At 38.4% G+C, this 19,296-nt stretch overlaps 1 protein-coding gene across 1 annotated transcript in view; it reads right to left on the reverse strand.

The window, feature by feature from the left end:
- Positions 1-230: 230 nt before the first annotated feature.
- TMEM178B (transmembrane protein 178B) overlaps positions 231-19,296 on the reverse strand; it is a 422,390-nt gene continuing 403,324 nt past the window's right edge. Inside the window, exon 4 of the mRNA XM_074267725.1 lies at positions 231-8,025. Coding sequence (XP_074123826.1) covers positions 7,775-8,025 — 251 coding nt within the window. The 3' untranslated portion in view covers positions 231-7,774. The remainder of the gene's footprint in view (positions 8,026-19,296) is intronic.

Below are 19,296 nucleotides of genomic sequence, written 5' to 3' on the forward strand. Positions count from 1 at the left end.
CTTGCAATGCCATGAACTAAAATGGAATTTTACCCCTGTTTTAGAGCTAAAAAAGCTTAAAGATGAAAAGGGGAAAATAAGTCAGCCAAAGTTCACATTTGTATGTGTGGATGTGTATATATTTCCATGTTAAATTAGTGGGTCACTAATCTCAGTTTCCTTATGTCTATAATTAGATTGAAATACCATTCCCCACCAAAAAAAAAAAAAAAAAAAAAAAAGAACCTAGAAGAAAGTTCATAAAGCTTTCTTCTGGCTGTATCACTGGCCACACACTGAGTTCTTAGTATCTCAGTCATCATTTTCCTGTGGTTCAACATGCTCATTTGATTCAAGCATTATGCTAATGATGCCAAATTTATAAAAAAGAATGATATCATAACTAAGACTAGAAAGATGTCATCTAGTCCAACTCTCTCATTTGATAGATAAAGAAACCAAGATTCAGAGAGCACAACATTACAAAGATAATTAAGCAGAAAAGCTAAGACTTGAACACAAGTTTTCTGACTTTCAATATGGGATTCTCTCTTCAAAAAGTAGTACTTTGTACTCTTTACAATGAGTGTCAGTGCTATATGGATCAGTTAGCTTTCTTCTATTCCATAATTATAGAATATATTTTTAACTTGGGCTTCAACTTAGAGTGTGTTATTGATAGGGTCAGGGAGTATAGAGTGATTTCAGGAATTTAGGGTCAGAAAAGACCTTAGAAGTTATTTGGTTCAACATTCTAATTTTACATGAGGACACAATAGCCCAGAGAATTTTGGCACAAATCATGTCTATGACTGGAAAATATTTTTTAATAACTATGAAGCTAGGGTGACACCGGCAAAAAGCAACCTGCAGAAATTGATTCATTATCTATCTTGTAAGGAAGTTAACATGAAGCTATCGTTAAGATGTCTTATGTGATTATGTGAAAAATAGTTTTGTAGATTGTGGCAAGAATACTGGGCTAAGTGTAGAGAGAAACATGGGTTGTAGGGCAGGTTCTTCAGCTAGAAACCTGAGTGACCTTCACGTTACTTGAAATTTCTGGGATTCAGTTTCCTCTTTTCTAAAAATTAGGGAGATGGACTATATGATCGCTAAGGCAGCTTCAAGATCTGATGTTTTATAATTCTACTACTCTATTCATATAGTATGACCTTTTAAAAATGTGTCTAATTCTCTTTGAGGTAATTTTAGAGTTTTTGCCTTTGACTATGTTCTAGATGAGGGTATGCTGTTATGTGGAGAATAAAACATAGCCAGCCCTATCTAGACACAATCGTGAAGCAAGCTTGATACCTGTACTCTCTCTGTACCTTAAGGATCATATCTAATACAGGTCTACTGCACTGTATTTCTTGTCAAAATCTGTACTCAGATACCCTGCACTAAGGTAAAAATGACTGATAACAGTTTAATGGATTGCCTTTTTCAGGTGGTCCTAATCAGTAAGACTTAGGACACCTATAAAAAGAAAAGATTATCCAAGTTTTGGAACCTTTCTCAAGTTCTTCAAAGGCCATTTCTGAGGTGAACTGCTCCATCTTCTAATAAGGTGGGTCTTCTTGCTAAATCTCCTTAGAATTCACACTTTTTTTCTGCTGCTGCTTCTGCTACTGTCTATGTTTGCTGCGATGTGCCCTTATAGCAAGCAGAAATTTTTTTTCGGATGAGCACATCTCTGGGTTGTTCATCCCAGACAAAGCTGAATAAAAATAGCCAGCCTTCTCTAACCATCTGTGCACTTTGTCTAGAGTTAGGTATTCTAAGTGACTCCTTTGGGGATAAATGTGAAATATCCATGATATGCCACAAAAAAAAAACCCAAACCTGAAAGGCAAGAACTCTCCTTTCTTCTTGTTCTTGGTTTGTTCTAAACTTTTCATTGCTTTTCTCTGCTCCTTGCTTTCCTTCCTAGATGCTTAACCCATCTTCCCTTATACATGGCTTTTAGAAGGCCATCAGACACCTGCTAGAGAACTAATTCTCTGTAGATTCCTTGAAGTGAAAGGCGTTTTCCAAGAACTGTTGGGGGGAAGATGGGGAGAGAAAAAATATCATCATCAGGAATAGAAAGAAGCTATTTTCTTGCTTTCTGCTCTCAATATGTATTCAGTAGGGACAATACACAATCACATTTTAAAGGAAACACGTAAGTATCCAGAATGAGTGCTTTCCTCTTCAAAACATATTTGGGATCCCATACACTTATTCTAGTGGAAAGGAAATATGAAGGAAGTTAAGAGTCCTAGGATTAGACTCAAAGATCTGGGTTCAAAAGAATTTGAATTTCTGGTGTATTTGTTTAAACATTATTAATCTAATTTATAATCATATCTCCCACATTACCTGGATGAGAAAGAATCATTCTATTAGGAGGGAACATGAGTCTGGATCAACTATTTCAATATATATCATAATCCCTTCTCAGTCTCATCACCAGCCTTTGATTGTCCAGTCCATGGACCAATGAAATTTCTATAGAAATGCAGTTTTATTTTGGCTTCCATTCACTCTGCCATTTAAAAGCTGAGGCAATTCTCCTAATCATTCTGTGGCCCTTCAGGCACAAAAAGTGAGAATTTTAGTATTGACACTGATTTCAACAATGCTCTCATCAATCCCAAACAATTTTAGGAGTCCTTTGTAATGACTTACAAATACATATAAAATTAGTTCCCTTAAAATTTGATACCTGTGCTTTATTTCTGTTCAGTCCTGTCTTACCCAGCTTGATCACCTAACTCATTCATCTGAGGCGACTGCAAATGACTTTCTGCAGCTTCTTTTTTAAAAAATCACATATATATTCTCAAAAAATGAACAAAGATTTGCCACTGTTGGGGCAATAATCAAAAGAATATGTCATAGACTGCTAAAAATCATTCCAAAGAAGGCATTCTAGAATGCTTTAAACAATGGCACTATCACTGAGGTTAGTTCACTTAGCCATCTAGAGTTATCATTTTGAATGGGTTAGCAATCATTTGAATTTTTAAATTTCTGGCCAATTAATTTAAAAATTATTTGTCATGTTTTATAGTCACATCTCCCATATTAGCTAGATAAGAAAGAGGCATTCCATTGGGGGGGAGCATGGAAGGTATGGATCAATTATTCCACACTGTACCACAATCTCTTCTCAGTTTCATCACAAGCCTTTGATGGGAAAACCTTCTATAGAACCATAGAAATACTTGTCCCATGAAAGACTGGGCATTTTTACAGAAATATAACTTCACCCTAACTTCCAAAACAAAACAAGAAGTATATCAGAATTGCACAAGAGGATGACCTCTTTTCCCCGAAAAGACCTGAAAAATCTAATTACTGGACAATTCATTTGTAAGAAGAAAATGTAAATCTGACTATTCTTGACAGAAGCAAACATTTGATTCTATTATTCAGAATTCATTTTAAGGGTATCACATGAATCCAAAATTTAAACACCATATTAGGACTGCTATGTATTGGGTTTTTAGTTTCAGGTCTCTGTACCATAATTTATATCTTTACTAAAATATGGGCATTAGCTTATATATGAGAACAGCCTCTTCCCCAAATTTGCAAAGTCAAGACAAACATTTTTTGGACATCTCCTCCTACAATCTAGGGATGAGTATACTCAAATGACAGTGCAATTCATTTCAGATAAAAGACCTGATAAGGAAGGATTAGTCTTAACGTTCAATAATCCCCCATCGGGGCCATCTGTAGGACTTCTGTAATTAATGGGGCCCTACAAATAGTTCTGGGGACACATAAGATATGGTTAACTGGGGTGGTAGTCATATGGAGTTTCAACAGGGGTAATGCCCACGAAGACCCCTGTGGTAATTATCTTAGGATCTTTCTAGGTTGACATTCAATGAATTAAAAGAGTAACACCTGTCAGGTGAATTAGGGAGTTGATAGGAGAGAGGCAGTTTTTAAAAAGTCAGAGAGAGGGGTGTTGGGCGAGGGTAACAAATGGAATTGCCTCATTGTTTCTAAGGGGATAAACTGGCTTCTTTGACCTTCCTAAGGAGGACTCAATAAGTGATTAATGACTGATCCTACTGGGAAATACCATGCAAAGCTAGAATTAGGGATAGATTGGAGGAAGCAAACTGAGGAGAGAAACTTTTCCTACTAAAATGGGAAAGGAGGAAAGATCAGGAAGAAATGAGGTCAAAAATAGTCAAAATAGCTGTTTTCATCCCCTTAGATGGGAATGGAGTCAGAAAAATTCTAGGAAGGGTAAGAATTGGAGTGAAAGCGGGTCCTTCTACACCAGTATCTCCTAGTAACAAACATAGATGTACTTCACGTTCACTCAAAGCCACACAACTGCAAAAGATATGGGGGTTCTATTTTATCTAGAGGGACTTTGGTAGGACACTGACCCTGAATCTCTTTAGGAGGGCAAGGTCTTAGATTGGGAATTTGAAAGATGTCAAAATAATACACACTAATCTGACTGGGTTTGAGGTATGAGTGACTGGCTTAATTGTGGACATTTCCATATGAAGAACTGCAGTGTTTGGTTGAGCTGGTTGGAGTCTGGTCATTTAATTCTCCATTTGCTCTGTTCCATGACAAAAGACTTCTCTTCTAATCCTGGCCAGCGGAAGGCGGACTGACAAGAGCAGATTCAGGTAAGAAAGACACGGGATGAATCAGGGCAAATCCATCCCCATGTTTGAAACAACAAGCCAACACGTGTATCTTGCTGACTGGAGGTCAGAGGTAGCCTTGTCTAGAATACGACAGCACAGGTGGAGAGAATCAGCCAGAAGAGTCTGGTTCCCTGATCCCCAGGAGCCCATAATACATTTGAGAAGCATTCAAGTCTTGAAAAGTCTAAAATTTAGGGCTAAGGAAAAGTTTTTAAAAAATCATTCCAGTTTTTCACCAGCTTCCAGAAAGCTTTTTTAATAAGGTGGAAAATCTGTTAATAATAGTATAGAATAAAAAGGAAGGGGAAAAAACAATGGTGCTTCCAAAGGCCAGAACCCAAAGATTTGGTGACTTAAAAAAATGCAACGAATTACCTGTGCCAAGCTGCCACCATCTGTAAAATTTCCACTTACTCAAGTAGCTGGAGTTTGGCTTCAGAAACTCTTTAGGCACAGGCAAACCTCCTTCCCCAAAGGAAGGCTTCCAAGCATACTCGTGGATATGGCCATTTGCCCACCTACTCAGACCAACATTTCTTCCCCAAGAGGGGAATGAAGGCAAAATGGCTCTCAATCTGAGATACTTCTCTTCACTCCTCCTCATGCCCACAGAGGCATTTATGCCTTTCCCCCTAGGAGGAAATCATTTCAAAATTAAAAAAAAAAAGATAAGAGCATTTCCCTAGAGTTCTAAAAACTGCAGGTTTTCCTGATAGTTGTTTCTCTTTCCTGTAGAATAAATCCACCATTTAAAAAATAATTCTTATTCCGGTTATAGGCTAATAACAGTCATGGTTATACACAGACACCTCTCCCCATCCCCCCCATATTCATATAACTACAAAGACCCCCTTTATACATGCTGACATCTATCCCCAGTCACTTAACCTCTTTGGGCCTCAGTTTCCACATCTGTAAAATGAAGAGGTTGGAGTAGATGATTTCCAGCTGTACCTCTCATCGTAATTTTGAGAAGCCCCGACATAGAAACACTCACACCTGCACCTGGATACATACACACCCACATACAAACACACTCAAATATACATAGATGCACACATTCAGGTATACACTCCCACAGAACATTGCACGCCAGGATACCGCACAGTTAACCTCATACACACAAAAGCTCCCAAAAAATTAGCATGTTTTGAGAGAGGTGTGAGTATATGTGACTAGGGGAGAGGGTGAGGGCGGATTGGGTCAGTAGGTAGGTGAATAAGGGAATATAAATGGATAGAGGAGAGACTTAGTGGCTGGCAAGTGATCCACAGGATTTAGCAAAAACGTTACACTTACATAGATTTGCTGTTTACCTCATCCTTGCTATGTAGTAACCCCATCTCAAGGGTCATCCTCTTGTCTAAAAGCATAGCACAGCATAGTACTCTACTACCCGTGGCAGGCTATGGTTTGTGCTCCTTTCTTACTCTCTTTGGCAGACTGCTAATTTTATAGCTTCGTGCCTGCCTGATTCACTTCCTGGCTCCTCTAGCTATCTCAGTGTCAATTTGTTCAAAGCAATTCCAAGATACTGTGCTGGATTTATCCTTCTTCCACTTGGGGGTTAGCAGCCAAGACAACTACTCTGGGACTCACAACCTTGAAGATTGGAAAGAAAAGGAAGGAGAGGAAAGGATGGAAAGAGCAACAAGTTTCAGTTTGATTTACAGCAATATCATACAAAATTAAGCCTATGGAAAGCAGATTTTCTTTCTCTGAATCTTTTCAGAGAGTGAACTGATATAGGAGGAAATACCCAATGAAACGGGAGTTACCACTGATGGGGAGTAGAAAGGTCTTGTTTAGCATACACCAATCAAAAGCACCATTCTTTCTCCCTCCTTTGTTCCCCTTTCTCCTTCTGTAATGGCTTTTTGCCCAGCTGTGTCTTGAACTTCCACAATTAAGAGGACTACTCCCACATAGTCTCCAGATTAATATGCAAAACCATATCTAATGGTTCTCTTAATTCTGCCATCTAGAATTTTGAGCTGTTTTAAAAATAATAGATAAACTGAAATCAATTGATAACACCTTAGTAATACACACATGCGTTCTCTCTCTCTCTCTCTCTCTCTTTCTTTCTCTCTCTCTCTCTCTCTCTCTCTCTCTCATACACATACACTCAAACAGACACACTGCAATAATCCACAGTTGCAGAATTGGCACCCATACAAACTCATCTCTCTCTAGGCCTTTATGCCTGGGCCAAGATATCAGCACAATTTATAGACAACAGTCATACTGCAATATTTCAGTTTGAAAAAGAAAAAAAAAACCATCAGAAAAGTTATACACACACATGTATCACAGCATTTCTCAAAGGCCCCTGTCTGCCCAGAAGATGGGGGTGGGAGCAGGGCAGCCTCTGTTTAACCTGGATGTAAGGCAGCTGGAAGATAAGACTGGGTTGTCCGAGCATCCACAGAAGTGTCCTGGTATTGATGCAAGTATCATCTCTCAGGGTTCTTGGTCTCTTCCCCCTTCCCCTCCCCTCTTTTGTTCATCCAAAAGTTTGGCAAACAAAGAGAAAACTTCCATCTCAGTTTGTTTTCTCTTCCAATTCTTGTGTGCAGCTGGTGGGGCAGGTGGGGAATAAGATCAGGAGCGTTGGGAGAAGAGATGGTTTTGAGAATGGCCTCCAAGAGTTGGTTACATTCTACAGGTGAACTAAGGGTTTTGTTTCTTCGCATTACTATTGGTGGGTGGTGGGTTCTTCTTGGTGGTCCAGTTGATGGCATGGATTCCCTACTTCCTGTGCTGCTTCCAACATTTGCCACTGTCCCTTCCCAGCTCACCAACCCAGCCTCACTAGGAGCAGTAAGCGTGACTCAACTGCAAGTGAGCATCTTCACTCAACCTTCAAAAAATCATGAAGCCATAAGTTAAGAATTGATGGAAGAGCCATATGACAACAGAGTTTTCCCCATCTTAGTGAGAAAGGATGAAGCAACACAAAGTTCTGTGAAAGTATGGGTGCCTGAGCCAACTCAATGCTCTCCTGGCACTGGCACCATTCTGCTTTAGTTTCTGTTTTATATATGTATATTTTATATATATATATTTATATATATATATATGGGGGTTGTTTTTTGTTTTTTGTTTTTTGTATTTTTTTAGCACACTGTCCCGTTTTCGGGTCTGGTTTTGGGGCAGTTGGTCCTGGGGACAGGTTGGACAGAAGGGGCCAAGGTGCAGAAGAAGCCCGAGATAAGCGTGAGTCCCAGGCCCCCCCACGCACAGAACATGGACCATCCATAGCCATGGCTAATGTCATCAGGTAGTCCGTACAGGTAGCGTGGGTAGCGTGATAGCTCGAAGTTGATCCCGGCCACACAGGTGCACAGTGAAATGATGCAGAAGGTTCCTGGAAGAAAAGGAGTGGGATCAGGGACAAGGAAAGGAGAAGGGAGGAATAGGAAAGAGAAAGGGAAGGAGAAAAAAAGAAAAGTGAATGTTACCGAGGGTTTTTTTTTTTGTTTGTTTGTTTGTTTGTTTTTATTGTTGGTTTTTGTCTTTGTTTTCTGTAACAGTCTCCGGTAGGAAAAGATACCATGAAATGTATGTCAACAAGAGCAGTGATTGGGATTTTTCCAGAGGAGGAGGACAGGGAAGAGATTGTGGAACACTCCCACTCCTTTCCACTTTCCCCTCAGGCAGAGGCAGACTCAGAAACTATAACTTGGAAAAAACACACACAAAAATAACATTTCATCAGCATGTGAGGTAAGATGGAGGGAGACAAAGCAATAGCCTTTTTCCTCTTTTGGAAGGTTGGGAGTTTCCTTATTTCACTGCTTTTAGAAGAGATGAAACAACTTAGTAAATCCCTCCGCTTTGTGTTCCCCATTTGGGAAACCATTCCTATAATTCTTTCTTTTTCCTGTTCTTGTACACATCAAGTCCTACGTAGTACTGTGTTTATCTCAAAACCAATCTCCAGAAAACTGTCTCTAATTCAAGAGTTCTTCTCTATATGGTGATAAGGCATCAACTTATGTCATTATAATTTTTTTGTGTTAATTTATTAACATAGAGGGCTATTTTACAGAGGCTAAGACCAGCTGCCAGAATTGGGCCATTAGAATCAGAAACATTTCTTGCAGTTTTTACAAGTTAACAATAATTACTTCAAACAGGGACAATGGCTGGGAAAATATTTCATGTGAATTAAGTGATTATGAGCATATACTTACCTATTTACTCACATTCTTCCATGTCTCTTGTATAACAAACTGCTATAATCTTTGATTACATGGTGGGTATGATTTTGTCTAACTAATAATAGATTTGTTTATCTGTCATGGGGCATTCATATCTTGCTGTGAAAAACTCAAGATACTGACATCTCTGATTTTAGGGAACAATGGGGTGGATGGCCAGAAGAAGGATGAGAATTAGGATAGTGAGTGTGTATGTGGATGTGTTTTAAGGGAATAATGAGGGAAAGAGATATATTATATTTTCCATATATGATGGAACTTGACATTTCTCTACAATTCAATTTTTCTAGACTCAGTACAATTTATTTCATATATACCAAATATGTGAGCTTCTTCAAAACCACAATCTGTATTAATTGCAAACATAAAAACAGAAAATAGAGAATCCTGAAAGACAACTAAGAAAGGGAAAGATCTTAGAGGGAGAGAGAAGAAATTAGAAAGAGAAATTATAGAGGGACTTGACAGAAAATGGTTGATGATTTTCAGAGTAAATGTATTTTCATATTTTTTAAATTTAAAAAGTTACCTGTTATAATAGCACAAGCTGGATCTACTGTCTTGTGTTATTCATGAGTTATTTCATTAGCATTTGTTTTGTCTCCCCAGTAAAACTAAGTTTTTGAATTTGGGGAACTCCTTATACTTCTATATCCTGCACAGAACCCAGCATAGTGTTGTGCACAGCCAGCACACCAACCACAAACACAGATTTAATCCATTCTTTTGCTTTATTCCCAGGGTGTCTATCAAATACCTCAGAAGTCAACACAAGCAACATCTCAGCTAAAATTGTCCTTTAGACAATCATGGAAGGACCTAGGTACAGTGATCTCCCTACCAAAATACATACACCTTCTGAGTTCCTGAGAGTTTAAATGCCTATTCTCAGGCAAAACAAGATTGTAGGCCTTAATGACTGTCAAGTTTCTTTTTGGAAGATGCAGGTTATCTCTCTTAACTTTTAGCCTATTTTTCTCTTTTTTTCCTTCCTTAATCCTATTCTCTTTCCTCCCCTTTCTTTCTTAGTTGAAAGCTTATGGCATTCAAAGAACTGTGCTAAACTTTAAGGAAGACATTAATAAAAATATGACACGACCCCTGAATCCTTGAGGGTAATAAGTAAATTAGATGATGTATGTACAGTACTTTGAGAACCTTAAATCACTATGTAATTATCACCTTTTTTATAACTGTTATCATTACTCTAATTCTAATAAAACTTGACTTACCCAAATGCAAGTGTCTCCTTTTGCTTAAGTTTTCTTGCATTTATTTTGAATATGCTTATAAAGTGCATGCTGTCTCCTTAAGTTCCCTTAAGAGTACAATTTATTTCATTTTTCCCTTGAAATTCCAGGGTCTGTCTCAGTACCTAAAAGAGGCTTGTTGATTGAGTGAAGTGAGCAGTGTACTTCAAAGAGGCTTTGATTTGAAAGAAAAGGACCATGGTTGAATCATGACTTACTTACTTGTTGTGTGACCTTGGAAAACCTATGGCCTCTCTCATCCTCAGTTTTTTTCATATGTAAAATGAAGAGGTTCAAGACATGATTTCTAAAGCCCTTTGAGATGATTAACATAAAACATGATATAAAACTAGCTATTAATTAATTAATTACCTTTTCTATTTTCATGTTTGCATCAAAAACTGAATACATCCAAAAGAGAACTCATTTTTCTCCCTTGTTAATTCTAGTCCCAGTATGAACTTCTCAAAGAGTAGCACCACTCGGTCACTCAAATGGAAAACTTTGGTTTTGTCCTTCCTTCCTCTCACTCCCTGCCTTCTAGTTGTTGGATCTTCTCCTTGAGACCTCCACCAGGACTATTCGAATGGCCATCTTACTATTCTTTCTCCATGTCTATCTATCTTCTAAACAGCTGTCAAAAGTGATTTGTTTGTGGCACCAATCTGAACAGGACACCTGTTGCCCCCCTCAGCAAACTTCAGTGGTTTCTTGTTATCTGTAGGATCAAATGTAAACTCCTTGGGCTTTGAAAACTCCCACAGTCTGCTCCCTTCCTGCCTTTTGAATCTTCTTATACATTATGCCTTTTCACAAACTCTGGGGTCCAGCTATCTTGGCCAACTTGCTGATCCTCCCACATGACACTTCGTCCCTTGTCTCTGCGCCTTTATACTGAGTGTCCCCATGCCTGGAATGCTCTCTTTCCTCATCTCCACCTCTTGGAATTCTTGCCTTCCTTTAAGACCCAACCCAAATGCCATCTTCTGCAAGAAACCTTTCTTTCCTGGTTTCTCCCCTGCTCCAACTGCCAGTGCTATTCTCTCTGAGGTTACTTTCCATCTCCTTGAATCTATCTTTGTGGACCTAGTTATAGACATGTTGCCACCCCATAAAAGTGTAAGATCCTAGAGGCAGGTACTGTCTTTCCCCTTTTTTGGTATCCCCGCCCCACCATTTACAATAGTGTCTGATACATTGCAGACTCTTAATAATGCTTGCTGATTGCTTTCTTCTCAACATGTTCATAACCCAAGGCAATATCATTTCACCATTGTAGACATCACCTTTACTTACAAAACCAAGAAACAGAACTCATTTAGGGATGATATCTTGCTTAAAAAATAAAGTCCTGATAATTATGGCACTGGTGGGTAAAGAGGATAGAGAGATTAATTTCTAATTTTGCTGGCGACATCCCAAGTGAGATGTTTATAATATTCATTCACAGAAAAAGTTAAACAATTTGTATGAGCCTATTTGGTCAACCAAAGGGAGCTAATGAAAAGATGTTTCCTTTTATGTCTTCTAGGAAAAGAGGGGCCCAAGATGAAATAAAATGAAAAAAGAGAGAATGATAGGAAAGAAATATGCAATGGGTTAGGGCAGAAAATGGGGAGGGAAAAGTAGATAAGAGATGCTGGGTGATGCTTTTGCAAATCACATGTTCTTATTTCCCTCTTGATCAAGAATGTTTGGATCCATATGTGGATATTGTTATATGGTAAACACTAAATAATATTTGTTATGTAGCCACACCATCTTTCTTGTAATGAATATTATGTTAAGGTGAATCTAAATTCAGATAGATGACAGAAACTAAAATCTAAGCATGCTGGGAATAAGGTTTTTTGTTCTCAAAAACTTCAAATATTCTAACAACATTGAACAAAGAATTACATAAAAGGAAAACAAAGATAATGTGTATTAAACCATTTCCTCATTTTTGGAATGAGTTCTAAGTATTGTGAATACATATGCTATGGAGACAGGAAACATGGATTTGAAAAATGCCTCAGATTCTTTCTTAGATTTATTTTCATGAGCAAATAGCTTAGCTTTTGGAATAGCACTATATAAATTTGGATAGGCCTTATTAAACTTTGTGAATTTGGATGCCATCAGAAAAAATAAAAACAAAAAACAGGAAGTGGTCAAATCAGCAATACTCGGGTTCTAGAGATGTGGGTCTAAAGCCATGACACTAATCGAGTTCAGAGGGGTCCTTGTGGTGATTCATTTTTGGGGCTTCCCATTTTGGAAAGGAGAATCAAATAGCTAATGTCCCCCTTGGGAAACTTTTAGATCTGATTCATGGGCCAATTTAGCCTGGGAAGATCAATAATGGAGTTAGAAGCAGTCACCACAGACTGATAATAATATGAACTATTGGTGTTTATGGGAACAACATCAGTGAACAAAAGAATGAATGAATGAATGTTATCATTTTTAGTGCTTACTGTGTACTAGGAACTGTTCTAAGCACTAGCTATATGAACACAAGAAATGAGACATCCCTCAAAGTCCTCTTCCTAGCTATTTCCTCTTAGCCACTCTAAGAGATCCCCTAGTTTATAAACTTCACCTGTGAGGGGAAGGGTAGAGACAATAAAAAAAATAAATAATTGTTAAATATTCCTCTGATTTTCCCTCCCAGATCCATTTTGTTCTCTGATGAATGCACTGACAAGAAAAGATTCTCAAGCTAATATTTTCTCCTCTTGCTGACCTTTTATTTTTGGTTCTCTCTGTCCCCACTCGTATTCCCTTCTCTACCACTTCTCTATCATCCATTAGATTCATTTGACGTTATGTGGAAGGTAATCATCATAATAGCTAATAGCAGTTATATTTTAACAGCTTTAAGATTTGCAAAGCGTGTTACATAAGTTATCTCATATTTTTTTTCTCACCAACCCTATAAGGTAGGTGCTATTATTACACCCATTTTATAGGTCAGGAAAATGAGGCTGAGAAGTCCAAAGTCAAACAGCCAATGAGTGTCTGAAGCAGGAAACAAACATAGATGTTCCTGATTCCAAGACTAACGCCCCATTCATTGTATTACTGAACTGACAGAAAGGTATGAGCTACTGTGTACTAGGTTCCTTTATAAAGTGAGGAGGGAGAGTGACTGTGGTTTCCTGCTCTCCTGCATCCTCCAATGTCCTCAGGGCAACTGAGGTCAGGATGAAAGAAAGAAAAGGATGGTTGGAGCCTCTTTCCAGCTCCCATGCAAGTAACTTCTCAGTCTCTTCTGTCTCATAACCAGTCTTACACTTTAAGATTTAAAGAATGTGTTGTTTATATACATTATCTCATTTGATCTTCCCAGCAAACCTGTGAGGTAGGTGCTTTGATATTTTAATGGACCTTTGAGTTTATTAACTCTATTCAGTAGAGTAGCTTTTACCCAATTTGGATCTTGGCCATCTGGTAGACCTGGGGCCCATCTAAATGCTGAGGGCTTATGAATATCAGTGGAGATGGAGCATATGTGGAGGCCATCAGATCTCCTTCATTTCTGTCACTCATTCTGACTAACCCATCTTTTTTTTTTTTTTTTCCTCTCCAAATCATACATCTCTCTGATGGTCTTTTATTTGACTTCTATATAATTACTAGTCGGCCTACTGAAACTCATTCATGTTTGTTGTGTGCCTTTCCATTGTCTTTTGAGTGACCCACAACTTCATGTCTTAGAGACTGTGTATTCCATGACTTGCAGCCATTCCAGTCTCTCCGAAAGAATACTCAAGCTAAAAATGAGTCTTTGTTTCAGGAAAAAATACTGCACAACTTCCCAAAGAAAATCCATTCCTCTTTTGACCTATTCAGTTCTGTACCTAGATCATTGTCCATTAGTACAAGATATACGGGATGATGAACTACATGTCTATTCATATGTATGTTGTAAGTTGGATATTTGGCTTTTCCTGGATAGAGGTTAAATTCTTTTGAGTGATTGTAAGAGACAAGTGGGCAAATGCTACAGATTTGCAGATGAGAAAACTTAGACTGAGAATTTTTAGTAACTTGGTCTGTAAACCAAATCTTAATGATTCTAAATCTTTTTTTTTTTTTTAAATTATACCCAGTGGTAACCTGATAAATGTTGAACAATTGGAGTTCTGAAAATGCAGACACATTTTAAAGTTTAACCTGCATCATTAACATTTTCTCCACCATTTTCTTAATTCTAGGCTATAAACCAAACCCTAACTTGTAGCATTTAAGGCATAAATGGTCACATTGAAAATTTAACAATCAGTTCTCAAGTCAGTACAAGCATACCCCTGAATGCCATAATACCTTAATAATCATTACTCCCATTACCACCGTATAATTCTTAAGCTACTATAGAGTTAATAATACTGTGTCCTAGCATTTGTTTTCCTCTTTGCACATAGCTTTGGGTTTCTCTGTAATTTGCTCTCATATTCATTAATTTAACATTTCTATTGTCTTTAATTTTTCTATTAAATTCCTGTGGTTTTTATTTTTAATTAAAATAAATATTTTTTAAGTGAAACATCCTCCATAAATTAACTCTCTCTAAAAGGCTATGACAATAGCAATGACACCCTCTGGTGTTAAACATATTCTTTGTGGGTTTTTCATTCAGTATTCAGAGTGCATGTCACAAAGGAGGCACAAAGCAGCATAAAGGGTGACAGAGAAGAAAGAACACAAGTTGGAACTCAAATAAGCTCTTAGGAGAGCTGAGTTCAAGTCTCTGCTCTTCCACATATTAGCTGGGAGAGAAATAATCTTCATCTTGTTTGTATAACAAGTTGAACTCCTGCCCAAATTCTATCCACCAACCACATATCCTAGCTCAGTGCTTGGGCATATGGGGGACGATGAAGCCCTTGGATGTTTCTGTTCAGACAGGTAAAATGTAGCAGTCAAGGGCATGGAGAAAAATCTGGCAGAATGAGGAGTGGAGAGGTTGCCATCTGTAACAGCGATGTCATTTCATTCTTACAAATGAGATCACAGATATATTGAAATATTGACATAAACACTTATGTTGGTAATCCATCAACCTGCTTTTGAGGGCTAACTCTTGCTGTTCACTTTTTGCAACATTATTAGGTGTGTTAAGACTAGTAAGTGTTGAGGTTGAAATTCCCTGGGAAAAAGCAGATTTGGGTTTGGGAAGATTCAGTATTCCTTAGACTGTTGGCAATTATGAATTGTTCTCCTAGACTATTTAAGGCATATTCCTTAGTTTGGTATAGTGGCAATATTGGGTTTCTGGGTATGTTGAATATGGATCAGTTATTGAGTCTTTCGGAGAGGAAAAAAAATGAGGTATCAAAGACTAGAGTGGAAAGTCTGGGAGTGAAAGCAAGGCACGAAGGGAATTTGAATGCATGCTTGAGCTCTGTATTCTTGTAGCTGAGAGAGAGTCCTAGATTTCTGGGCTGATTCTCACGGAGAAATATCAGCATCTTGCAACTTGGGATGTTTAAACCTTGGCAGATGTGGGTATCTGATGTCTAGTTCTATAATACCATAGGTAAGGCGGTACACCTGTCCTCATAATTATTGTCATATTAGCATGCACAGACAGGGTGAGATGAAAAAAATTGTGTTTTCCATTCCAAATAAGTTAGTTGACTCACTCTCTGCCAGGAAAGCATCAGAAGAAATAATAGCTATGAATCTTGAATGGAAGCAGCCATAGCTTGAGCACCTTGAGCACCAAATCTAAGTTTAGTCAATGTCAGCATCAGTAATAATAATTCATATTATTTTTGCATTTTGTGGTTTGTATCAGCCTAATGAGGTAGGTAGAGCAAGGTATTATTATCATTTTTTATATAATGAAACATAATTGTTTTAGGGTGCCAGAAACCATACCCATGTAAGAAGGCACACTTAATTGATAAATGTAGTATGTGTTCTGCCTACATCACTGACCTGCCTTTCCCAGTCTCTCTTCTTCTCTTCAAGCCTCACTATTCCCTAAGATATCACAATGTTGAAATTAGGCAGATTAATAACCCGACCGTGGTCTCTAAGTGTTCAAGTGAAAGGAGGAATCAATAGATGTAGCAAACTTCATTGTTGTCTCATTTTTAAAAATTACCACAACATTCCCAACCTTCAGCAATCACTGCCCTGATCAGTCAGCAGTCATCAACATTGAGACAAGACTCTCCACAGCACAAAGATTATAACTTGCTAAAAATTCAGCTAATGATTACCGGGTTATTTTTTATCAATAAAGAAAATTTTAAAATATATACATTTTTAATACATAATTCCATTACACATTTAATAGACTTAATAGGCTACAGTATACTGTATTTACTGGGAAACCAAAAAATTCATATTACTTGTTTTATTGTAATATTTGATTTATTGAAGTGTATCTGAAACTGAATCTACAACATTATAAAGACACGCCTCTATATTATGTGTAATTTTAATAGATTGTGTATGTAAAATGGATATAATAGATATGTAATATATACTACAATAGGATCTATGTTATACTAGATTCTATATAAATATAAAAGATAATAATAAAAATTATTATCCTCATTTTTAAAAGATAGCAATTGAGTATCAGAGAAGCTAAATGACGATCAAATATTGATCTTGGGGCTGAAATTTAGATTTCTAGGTGACAAGTTCTATCATTTCACCAAGTTGCCTCTAGCACAAGAAGAAATCATTACTAAAGAAATCAAGGTCCTTAATAGGATTTTAAAGGCTATGCCAGGACAGGTGAATATGAGGTTTAGAAAGAATCACATAAGCACACTTTTCTTATCCACAAAATGTGAATTTGTACAGAACTAGAAGGTCACAGAGAACCTTTGCACGTTTTCCCATGTTTTTCAAGTTTGCTTATGTGAAGCCGTCTACCCCCTTGGAACGGCAGGGTGATACATGCCTTGTCTTATTTAAAACTGGAGGAGACAACCTCCTTTTACAGAAAAGGAAACTGTGATAGACTAACTTTGCCCACGGTCACACAGGTATCAAGTAGCAGATTTGGGATTTATATGGCATTGACTTGACATTTTCTTCTGTATATTAATCCTTTGATTTTAATATTTCTTGTTTTCTCATGTAATTACTAACTTCTATTTGGATAGTTTTTAAGAATTCTTTATTTGGATAAGGTATCCTACTTCTTGTTCTAAGCTGTAAATTCCCTTTCCAAGTCTCTCTTCCAGAGTTCTCATTTCTTTTTCAATTCTTTGCTCTATTTCCCTTGCTTCATTTGTGATTTAATTTTTAACTCTTTTTCAAAGTTTTTGCTTCATTTCTCCTAAAAATTCTAAGTGATCATGTGGGTAAGTTATATTTTTCTTTGAAGCTTTACTTGTTGGAGTTTTGGAATCATTCTCTTTTTCTAGGTTTGAGTCTTGGGCAGCCCTAGCATCAGAATAGCTCTTTTTTATTTCTTTATTCATTATTCTCCTTACATTTTTGTAATCCCAGCCCTGAGATTTGAACTCTATATAACTATTGTTGCTGGTATGGGTTGTTCTGGACAGCCTTGTCTGCCAGCTCTGAAACCATCAGTATGGAGGACTCTCAGCTTCTGTCCTTGGAAGGGCCTGCCGACATCAGGTGGGGTCATAGGGAACAACACAACCTATTCAGGGCAGGTTCTTCAGAGGGCAAGTTTCTTACTGTATAACAAGTTGGAATGGCGATGGCCTTGGTAAAAAAATCGTACAGATTTGTGGCTGTTGCTTGTTCCATTGGGCTCATGGCATTGTAGATTCAAAGGTAGAGGAGACCTTTGAAATAATGTAATCTAAAACTCATATCACATTTGAGGAAACTGAGGTCCCCAAAAGTAAACAACCAGGCCCAAGGTCACAAGTCAAAGAGTCAGGCTTTTGACTCCAAATCCAATTCACAAACCCTTGTTCCATACTGTTTGGAGAGAGAGAGAGAGAGAGAGAGAGAGAGAGAGAGAGAGAGAGAGAGAGAGAGACAGAGAGAGAGAGACAGAGAGAGAGACAGAGAGAGAGAGAGACAGAGAGAGAAAGAGACAGAGAGACAGAGAGACAGAGAGAGAGACAGAGACAGAGAGACAGAGAGAGACAGAGAGAGAGAGAGAGAGACAGAGACAGAGAGACACACACACACACAGACACAGAGAGAGAGAGAGAGACAGAGACAGAGACAGAGACAGAGACATCGAGAGACAGAAGACAGAGAGCCAGAGCCAGCCAGCCAGCCAGACACACACACACACACACACACACACACACACACACACACACACACACACAGAGAGAGAGAGAGAGAGAGAGAGAGAGAGAGAGAGAGAGAGAGAGAGAGAGAGACAGAGGCAAAGAGAAGGAAGAACTGAGCCTTGACTAAGAAATAGCTCTTTTTGAATCCTTCCCCACCTTGAATAAACTACTAATGAACAAACCAACAAACAGAAAACGAGTCCCCCCCTTGCTCAGCAATGACCAATTCCATTCTGGGAATGCAGATTTGCATGAAACCCTCCAAGCGCTCAGATTAAATGCCTCAGCAGCACTTAGCTCTCGAGAGTACTTTATGGTTTTGTACAGACCTGCATGGAATATAAATTACTGTTTAATTATGCACCATTACATCATCCACCAGGCACCAGACAGGTCACAGGGTTTGCCTCTAGCTCACCCTGAGCAAACAGCTTGGCTAGGGGAAAGGGAGGAAGTTAAGGAGAGGGCCCCTTGTGCAGGAGCCATGGCAAAGGGCACTCACAGACACTGCGTTGCTGGGCCTTGGCCGACATATTTATTGGGCACCAGAGGCCTGGGCTCCTGATGCTGCCACGGGGTGCAGATATACCAGGGGGCCCGATTCTGCAGCTGAGCCCTTCTCAGCGCCCTTTCCTGGAGGGTTCTGCTGGTGCTGGTTAAATAACAAAGAAACCAGGATCACAGAATCCCAGATTTCCAAAAGTGCACTGGACTCGGGTCTGAAATAGGAATCCCCTCCGTGTATGCTGGCAAGTAGTTTCTTCACTCCCCATCTGAAGACCCAGGGATAGCGAACTTGTTGCTTTTTTTTGGACAGTTCTAATCATCAAGTTTTTCTTTAAATGGAACCTAAGCCTTCAACCCACATGTTCCAACTCTGCCCTTTCAGTTTAAGCAAGAAAAAAAAAAGTCTAATCTCTCCTCCGTGTGC

Source organism: Sminthopsis crassicaudata, chromosome 5 (genome assembly GCF_048593235.1).
Source record: "Sminthopsis crassicaudata isolate SCR6 chromosome 5, ASM4859323v1, whole genome shotgun sequence".
In the NCBI taxonomy this organism is placed as follows: Eukaryota; Metazoa; Chordata; class Mammalia; order Dasyuromorphia; family Dasyuridae; genus Sminthopsis; species Sminthopsis crassicaudata.